This window comes from Stomoxys calcitrans, chromosome 2, assembly GCF_963082655.1.
Source record: "Stomoxys calcitrans chromosome 2, idStoCalc2.1, whole genome shotgun sequence".
Classification (NCBI taxonomy): domain Eukaryota; kingdom Metazoa; phylum Arthropoda; class Insecta; order Diptera; family Muscidae; genus Stomoxys; species Stomoxys calcitrans.
The window spans coordinates 3,807,847-3,817,892 of NC_081553.1; the positions used below are offsets into that span (position 1 = coordinate 3,807,847).

The following is a 10,046-nucleotide window of genomic DNA, read 5'->3' on the forward strand; positions in this document are numbered from 1 at the left end:
TTAGTTTTCTTTTGTTAGATGGAATGATAGCTCATATTTGAAATATGGGGTTCTCATTTCATGCAATTATAAGGCCAGTATGCACCTCTGGCGAAATTTTCTTTACCATAAAGGCCAAAACAGAATGAGCGCGTTGAGCCATGGCGAAATAATTAAAGGTGGTCTCATTTGTACAACAACCACAAATCATATGGTGCAATCCGCAATCTCGCATAATAATGTTGTGTGTGTGTGTGTGTATACGTGTGCGTACATGAGCAGAGAATATGCGAGAAAGAAGATAACAACAAAGAGAATGCAAACAAAAATCTGTTATCTTAATACCGTCAAACCTGACCGGCTTTTAGCAGCTGATTGCGTGAGACCACCTTTTTAAATCCGCCTTGGCGTTGAGCATTGTTTCCGAGAGTTAAATAATAAAATAAATAATAAATTTTTTTTTATTATTTTAAAATAATTAATTAATAAAATAAATAATCTTTCGGCTTACTGGCCACTTTTTACCAAACATCCTCCTACAGTAGTAGAAGGTGTACAGTGCCTAACGGCTTTATTCTATTATCCATTTGTCACCCTTGTTGTAATCGCAGGGATTACATGTAAACAACATTTTTATATTTTATGTCAGTTGATTTCTCTCCACATCATTATTCAGTGATTGCTGTTGAGATCCAATGAGACTTCGTTATTTACCTATTTTCCTTCAATGTTTCGCCGACGTTTTTTTTTTATATGGAGTTTGACAGCATTCCGCCTGAAAAGCTAAACAGAATACTCAGCTTAAGTTAAAAACATGTGAAATAAACGAATGCCTTTTTAAGCCAATGGCTTAAGGTAGAACTTAAAAACAAAGAATCCTAGTGTAATATATTGGTTGCCCAAAAAGTAATTGCGGATTTTTTAAAAGAAAGTAAATGCATTTTTAATAAAACTTAGAATGAACTTTAATCAAATAAACCTTTTTTACACTTTTTTTCTAAAGCAAACTAAAAGTAACAGCTGATAACTGACAGTAGAAAGAATGCAATTACAGCGTCACAAGCTGTGAAAAATTTTGTCAACGCCGACTATATGAAAAATCCGCAATTACTTTTTGGGCAACCCAATAAATATAAGATTGAGTTAGACCAAACAACTTCATGTGGTTATGTTTAAAAAATCTGTGAAATTTTTCGCAACAATTCCGAAAACTGAACAGAATACCCAGCTGAACAAAATACTCAGTTTTTCAAAAAATAATACAATTATTGGGCAGTCAGCTATGAATTAAAATAAAAATCAACTAGCGATCAAAATTTGAAGCGGATGATTATGTCTGTTAGTAAATAAGAAATTTAATTTAAAGATATCATCTTTGTTTTAAAGTTTTGGTTCGTTGGCTGGTTTTTATTGCTAAAATCGAACGAATAAGGACAAATCTAAAGCTTTAAACCAAGAAGTGAAGCTCGCAATCCCATTTTAGGCATATTTCCTTATCACATTTCCTTGCAAATAGGATTTCAGCGATCGATGTCGCCGCTGAAATACACAAATTTCATTTTATATTGGGTTGCCCAAAAAGTAATTGCGGATTTTTCATATAGTCCGCGTTGACAAATTTTTTCACAGCTTGTGACTCTGTAATTGCATTCTTTCTTCTGTCAGTTATCAGCTGTTACTTTTAGATTGCTTTAAAAAAAAGTATATTTGATTAAAGTTCATTCTAAGTTTTATTAAAAATGCATTTACTTTCTTTTAAAAAATTAGCAATTACTTTTTGGGCAACCCAATAGTTGTTAGGCAATTCCAAAGTGCCACAAATCAGATCTCTAAGGCCACATACAGTCACGATTACAATAAATTAATGCTGCTAAAGAGGTTATTCCATTCCATTACATTTGATTTTATTTTTAAATTCGAAATGGCAATCAATTTCGTATTAAAAAGTTTTTTTATTTTGAAAAAAAAAAATCAAAAATTTTGTTTACTGGTTATTCAAAAAATGTAGCATATCTTTCAGCGGCATACCTTTTGAGCAATGTGACATATTTTAAGGTGTTTTCTTAACATAATTAAATCATAAAAATTTCAAACCAAACCGTTGGTGACATTTACTCATGTACATAACGTCAAAATTCTCTACAACAGGAACTTCCCTTCTCCATTGCGCCGAATCCTGTCAGCATGCATATCCTTAAGGAACTGTCATGTGAGTTGGTATGGTTGTGGTCGTGTACTAAAATAGCAAACATTCCTTCAGTACAATCAATAAAAGCTTTACACTTTGGCCAACGGAGTACACCTGAACGAAAGTGAAAGACAAAGAACGAAGAAGAGGAAGCAAAAAAAGGACAAAGTAATAGTTACCTCCGTAGAGTTTTCTTTTCCGTTCACTTGTTGGTTTTGTCCCAAGAAAAACCACACAACAAATTAATGCATTTCGAATCGAGACGATAAGCCAAAAGCCAACATCATCTAAGCGACAACCACCACCCATTACGATTCACCATGAATACAGTGCCAAATCATCCTTTTATTGAGGTGCATGCCATGCATCCTCACCATCAACATCAACCCCATTGCAAGCAACAGTGCTTTGTTTTCACCGAAATAGCAGAAATCGTTGAACTACCCCCCGAGATAACCAAAATTGGCGGTGAGAAAATGCAGAATGGCGTTGTCATATCACCGTACACAACCAGCAGCAAGGATCCATGTGGCGGCTCCTTGGGTGGCATGGAGTCACCCATAGATTCGGAAACAAAATCATCGCGAAGTAAGCGGGTGCTGATAGTCTTGGCCATAATGATGATTTGCATTGCAATGGCAGGAGGTATACCTTTGGCCTTACAGCTGAGACAGTCTTCACTACTTGGTAAGGAGCCGAGCATGTTGTCGACTCCACTTAGATGTCATAAATAACGTTTGTTTTGTTTTGTTTTTGCAGAGGCCCGTCTTGGTTTCATACGTCGTTTGCTAAGTGAAGCACCACTCATCGAGGGCTCCTGGACTCCAACTCGAGAAATGAACTACAGTAATAGCATGCAAGAAATGCGACAGAAATATGTGGGAGCAGTTCTCTGGCCAATTGCGGTGCCGTGTGGGGCACAATATCTGGATGCAGTGCAACTGGCCTTGGAGGGTATTGACGAGGCAAAACGAATAACGGCAGTTACCGACTCCATGCATATTGTTGAGTCTGCCGACGAAATGGAACAGACACACATCCGAGGAGAGGTGGCAGTGTTGATGGGCCTTGGCGGTGGTCACACCCTGGGCACCAGTTTGGCTGTCTTAAGGTCCATGTATTTGTTGGGTGCTCGTTTTGTGTCAATCACCAGTCTGGAATGCACCATAGCATGGGCAGCCTCAACAAAAAATATGGACTATTTAATGGAGACGAATGCCACAAATTCCATTAACGATTTTGGAAAAGTGAGTACCATTTTTTCCAACTTAATAGTCTAATTTGTAAAGACTGAAAAATGACTACAATGAATAGACGGGTTCGTGCGAACATCAATAAATTGTTTAGGATTTTTTTATAATTTGTCGTCTTCGAAATTTCAGCTTAATCCAATAGCGAATGAGGGAACTTAACAAGTAAAAGCGTGCTAAGTTCGGCTGGGCCGAATCTTATATACCCTCCACCATGGATCTCATTTGTCGATTTCTTTTCCCGGCATCTCTTCTTAGGCAAAAAGGGATATAAGAAAAGATTTGCTCTGCTATTAGAGCGATATCCGGTTTGGACCACACTTAAATTATATGTTGGAGACCTGTGTAAAATGTCAGCCAATTCGAATAAGAATTGCGCCCTTGGGGGCTCGAGATGTAAAATAGAGAGATCGATTTATATGGAATCTGCATCGGGCTATAGACCGATTCAGACCATAATAAACACGTATGTTGATGGTCATGAGAGAATCCTCGTGCAAAATTTAATTCCAATCGGACAAGAATTGCGCACTCTAGAGGCTCAAGAAGTCAAGACCCAAGATCGGTTTATATGGCAGCTATATCAGGTTATGGACCGATTTAAACCATACTTGGCACAGTTGTTGGATATCATAACAAAATACTACGTACAAAATTTCATTCCAATCGGATAAGAATTGCGCCCTCTAGAGGCTCAAGAAGTCAAGACCCAAGATCGGTTTGTATGGCAGCTATATCAGGTTATGGACCGATTTAAACCATACTTGGCACAGTTGTTGGATATCATAGCAAAATACTACGTACAGTCAAAACGGATAAGAATTGCGCCCTCTAGAGGCTCAAAAAGTCAAGACCCAAGATCGGTTTATATGGCAGCTATATCAGGTTATGGACCGATTTGAACCATACTTGGCACAGTTGTTGTATATAATAACAAAACACATTGTGCAAAATTTCATTCCAATTTCAAATTCCAATCGGATTAGAATTGCGCACTCTAGAAATCTAAGATCGGTTTATATGCAGCTATATAAAAACATGGACCGATATAGCCCATATACAATACCAACCGATCTACACTAATAAGAAGTGTTTTTGCAAAATTTCAAGAGGCTAGCTATACTCCTTCGGAAGTTAGCGTGCTTTCGACAGACAGACGGACGGACATGGCTAGATCGACATAAAATGTCGCGACGATCAAGAATATATATACTTTATGGGGTCTCAGACGAAAATTTCGAGTAGTTACAAACAGAATGACGAAATTTGTATATCCCCCATCCTATGGTGAGGGTATAAAAAGGGAAACAGGTCTATGTATATGACAGCTATATCTAAATCTGATCGAAACTGCATAGTGTTCAGGAATTATGTGTAGGGGTCTAATACAACTCCATATTCCAAATATCACCTTCCATCGGAAGATGGCTATATCCAAATATGGTTTAATTTGAACTATGCTCTGCACTGATGTTGAAGTGTCTGATACAACTCAGTGTGCCAAATTTCAACAAAATCCTGAAATAAATGCGTCTTTTATGGGCCCAAGGCCTAAATCGGGAGATCGTTCATATAGAGGAAACTACACCCAAATAAAGTCCAATGTGGTCCAATACTTGGCGAGAATGTCAAGGGCCTAAGACAAACCAAATCAAAAATACAAATTTGCCCTCGAACATTACAGTAAGAGACAGCTCAAAGTCTTAATTTTTAGAAACTGTTGTGTGGTTTCAAGAGAAGGACGGACGACAAGGCTATATGAGGGTCAAGAATAATATATCACAATTCTTAACCCAATCCCATGGCAGTCGGTTGTACGTACAACAACAACAACAATTCTTAGCCGATTTGCGAAGTCATTATGACTTCTGTTTAGACTTTCAAGTACTATGCTTAGTATATTCAGAATCGTTTTAGAACCTGATAATGCTCCTATGTAACCAATATCGCGATCTTACTTTTTGATCGTCTGTTCAAGTGTTCAAGGAATAAAACAGTTACCATGTGGTTGAGGTTTATGCATTGATGTAGGGTATTATGAAGTCGTCTTCGCTCGATTTTTCGTACTTGATCTTTTCTTTTAAATGCTTGATCCATTCTCTTTGCCTTCCAGACTATGCTATTTGAAATGAATCGCATTGGCATGCTTGTGGAAATATCCCATTTATCGGAAGCGGGTATGGTGGCAGCTCTGAAAACTTCCAAAGCACCTGTGCTGCTTATTAATTCGGCACCTGCAACATTTTGCAATGGCACTAATGTGGCCTCGATCCCAGATCGTGTGTTAAGGTTTGTTTCTCTCACACACACACACACACACTCACACAATGTCATTATTTTAGCAGACACTAAGCTTTTGGTATTTCTCTTTAACAGTTTACTTCCGGACAATGGAGGCGTGATAATGCTGAACCTGGAGCGTTGCGGCGAACGTTTGTTGGGCGTGCGAGAAGCCATAAATGCCATCAACTTTGTTCGCAAAGTTGCCGGAGTGGATCACATCGGCCTTAGTGGAGCTCCCAAGGGATATGCCTTTCTCTTGGCCGAATTGGCACGTGATAGAGTTTGGGGCAATGCAGCCATCAAGAAATTGATCGGTGGCAATGTGGTGCGCATCTTACGCGAGGTGGAGACGCTCAAAAATCGTTTGCCTCTGTATGAAGAGTGGATACCCAATGAATTGGTGGAGAGCAATTCGTATTGTCGTTATCCGGAATCGTAAAGGGAGCCGCATACAGTGCGGAAGAGAGAGAATTCTCCCCTTCTCTCGAGTTCACCCTTCCCCAGTCCCGTATTGGCAATGTTGTGTCATACTGGCATTTTATTTAGTGATCTCTTGTTTAAAAAGAGTAATAACGTCGTATTTGACATTGGGACGACCGCTAAGGTCGACGACAATTGTATTTAGCAATATTTTTAAATAAACGATATTAAAGTTGTTATTTAGTTGAATTTTTTTTCAAAATGATGAAAGTCTTATCAAAAAGTATTTAAATAAAAATAAAGAAAATTACATAAATAAAATCTTAAAGCATTCGCTAGATAAATACAAGGAAACAATAAAGAACCAATTTTCATTGTAACGTTCAAATAAATATTTAAACACAACACACCACTCTATGTTATCTATCATTGATCTACGAGAATGTCCCTTTGCTTTATGGTAAACCGATCGTTCAGCACTATTTGCAAGAGAAATAGCTGCCCTGGCCTGAGTAGCTATAATGCCAGAACATTGACGTTTTGCCCAACTAAAGGAGCAAGCATGTCGCCATACTCCCACCGAGGGATGTTGTACACATTTCTGGACTAGGCAACACTCAGTGTTTGTGATGAACTTCCATTCAGAATATCATATTTATCTGGAAAGCACGATTTGAATCCGTATAGTCATTTGAATATTTGCACACTAAGCTTTAACGGTTGAATTTAAGGGCCATCACACATATCCTTAACCTCGCGATTTGTTTTTATACCCTCCACCATAGGATGCAAAATTGCAAATTTTGCCCATGAACATTCCACTAAGGAACAGGGGCAAACTTCTCACATATCAATGAGTGCAGTCCGAGTCAAGTTTAAGCTCAATGATAAGGGGCCTCCTTTTTATAACCGAGTCCAAACGGCGTGCTGCAGTGCGACACCTCTTTGGAGAGAAGTTTTACATGGCATAGTACCTCACAAATGTTGCCAGAATTAGGAGGTGAAAACCACCGCTGAAAATTTTTTCTGATGGTCTCGCCAGGATTCGAACCCAGGCGTTGAGCGTCATAGGAGGACATGCTAACCTAGGATGGGGGTATACTAATTTCGTCATTCTGTTTATAACTACTAGAAATATTCGTCTGAGACCCCATAAAGTCATCGTGACATTTTATGTCGATCTATCCATGTCCGTCCGTCTGTCCGTCTGTCGAAAGCACGCTAACTTTCGAAGGAGTAAGGCTAGCCGCTTGAAACTTTGCACAAATACTTTTTATTAGTGTAGGTCGGTTGGGATTGTAAATGGGCCATATCAGTCCATGTTTTGATATAGCTGCCATATAAACCGATCATGGGTCTTGACTTCTTGAGCCTCTAGAAGGCGCAATTCTTATCCGATTGGAATGAAATTTTGCACGACCTATTTTGTTATGATATCCAACAATTGTGTCAAGTATGGTTCAAATCGATCCATAACCTGATAAAGCTGCCATATAAACCGATCTCCCGTTTTGGCTTCAAGAGTCTCCCGAGGGCGCAATTACTATCTGAATAGGTTGAAATTTTCCAAGTGCCGTTTTGTAATGACTTCCAACCACGGTGGCAGGTATGGTCTAAATACATCTGTAATCTCATATAGCTGCCATTTAAACAGATCACTGATCTTGACTTCTTGAGTCCCTAGAGGGCGTAAATATTATCCAATTTGGCTGAAATATAGTCCGATTTGGACCAAATTCGACACGGATATTGAGTGGTCTATTAGGTACAAGTCATTGTTCAATTTTGTTGAACAAAATATTGGTATTTTTGGTAGCCATATCCAAATATAGACCTATCTGAACCATAAACGACACGGATGTCGAAAAGCCTAACATAAGTCACTGTGTCAACACAATGTGCCTAACATAAGTCAAATCAAATTTCATCGAAATGGGATTATATATGTGCCTTTATGGGACCAAGACTTTAAATCTCGAGATCAGTTTGTATGACAGCTATATCCAAATCTGAGCCGATCTGGACCAAATTGAAGAGGGCTGACCAAGGGCCTAACTCAACTCACTGTCCCAAATTTCGGCGAAATCGGACATTAAATGTGCCTTTTATGGACCCAAAACCTTAAATCGGGAGACCGGTCTATGTGGCAGCAATATCAAAATTTGAACCGATATGGGCCAAATGAACGAAGGAAGTCGAAGGGCCTAACACAACTCACTGTCCCAAATTTCAGCAAAATCGGATAATAAATGTGGCTTTATGGGCCTTAGACCCTAAATCGGCGGATCGGTCTATATGGGGGCTGTATCAAGATATGGTCCGATATAGACCATTTTCGAACTCGACCTGCTTATGAACAAGAAAGGAATCTGTGCAAAGTTTAAGCTCAATATCTCTATTTTTAAAGACTGTAGCGTGATTTCAACAGACAGACGGACGGACATGTCTAGATTGTCTTAGATTTTTACGCTGATCAAGAATGTATATACTTTATAGGGTCGGAAATAGATATTTCGATGTGTTGCAAACGGAATGACAAAATGAATATACCCCCATACTTCGGTGGCGTGCATAAAAAGGCACTCAAAGAACTAGTCACCTCTGATCCATTGTGGAAGGTACATAAGATTCAGCCCGGACGACCTTAACGCGCATTTAATTGTTATACGCACCACCATAGGATGGGGGTATACTAATCTAGTCATTACGTTTGTAACACCTAAAAATATTGATCTAGGACCCCATAAAGTGTGTATATTCTTGATCGTCTCGACATTCTGAGTCGAACTCCGTCCGTCCGTCCGTCTGTCGAAATTACGATAGCTGTCGAACGCGAAGAGCTAGCCGTTTGAAATTTTGCACAGATACTTCATATTAATGTAGGTCGTTGGGGATTGCAAATGGGCTATATGGGTTCAGATTTGGTTGTAGCTCCTATATAAACCGATCTCCCGATTTGACTTCTTGAGCCACTGAAAGCGGCAACTTTTTTTCGATTTTGCCGAAATTTTGCACTTAGTGTTCTGTTATGACTTCCAACAACTGTGCCGAGTACGGTACAAATCGGTAGAGAACATGATATAGCTCCCAAATTGGTCAAGAACCTGATATAGCTTCCATATAAACCCATATCCCGAATTGACTTCTTGAGCCCTTACAATCCGCAATTTTTGTCCGATTTAGCTGAAATTTTTTTTGCACAGGGTGTTCTGTTATGACTCCCAACAACTGTGCGAAGTACGGTCCAAATCGGTCGAGAACATGATGTAGCTACCATATAAACCGATCTCCCGATCTGACTTCTTGAGCCGTTGCAAGCCGCGAGTTGTATTCGAATTGGCTGAATCTTTGCATATAGTGTTCTGTTATGACTCTCAACTCTCAATTTGGTCTGTAACCAGAGGGGCTCCCATATATTAGCAGAATCCATGGTGGTGGGTTCCCAAGATTCGGCCCGGCCGAACTTAGCACGCTTTCACTTTTTTTGTATACATTTTTTGCAGAATCCATGGTGGTGGGTTCCCAAGATTTGACCTGGCCGAACTTAGCACACTTTTCCTTTTTTTTTATTTAAACCATACTTTTTGAAAGTAAAGTTTTTGTAATATTCCAAGGAAGGCAATGTTTATATTTCTATATCTCGAACACATATTGTAATATGCATTATAGCGAATAGATTTAGAAAAAACATCATAAAAATAGTTTATAATGGTGCTGCATTGTTTCATTGAATGAAACTTTTTTAGAGGTAATGATTTACAGAGGTTATAAACTTTTTATAGATAGATGCCTTCTGGAAACTGCCCTCAGGAGATACATCATATCATGTTGACCTATGTATATTTTTCATGGCGATAACTTCGGATTAGTCTTCTTCAGTTAAATAAATAATAAAAAAGGAAAAACAATTCCACAAAAAGATGCGC

At 38.8% G+C, this 10,046-nt stretch overlaps 1 protein-coding gene across 1 annotated transcript; it reads left to right on the forward strand.

Annotated features, from left to right (window-relative positions):
* The first annotated feature begins 2,201 nt into the window (after positions 1-2,201).
* Positions 2,202-6,532, forward strand: LOC106083755 (dipeptidase 3). Its single transcript, XM_013246985.2, has 4 exons — positions 2,202-2,854; positions 2,927-3,414; positions 5,531-5,706; positions 5,794-6,532. Exons 1-4 carry the CDS (start codon positions 2,488-2,490, stop codon positions 6,137-6,139), a joined length of 1,377 nt encoding a protein of 458 aa, XP_013102439.2. The 5' UTR covers positions 2,202-2,487; the 3' UTR covers positions 6,140-6,532.
* The last annotated feature ends 3,514 nt before the right edge of the window (positions 6,533-10,046 follow it).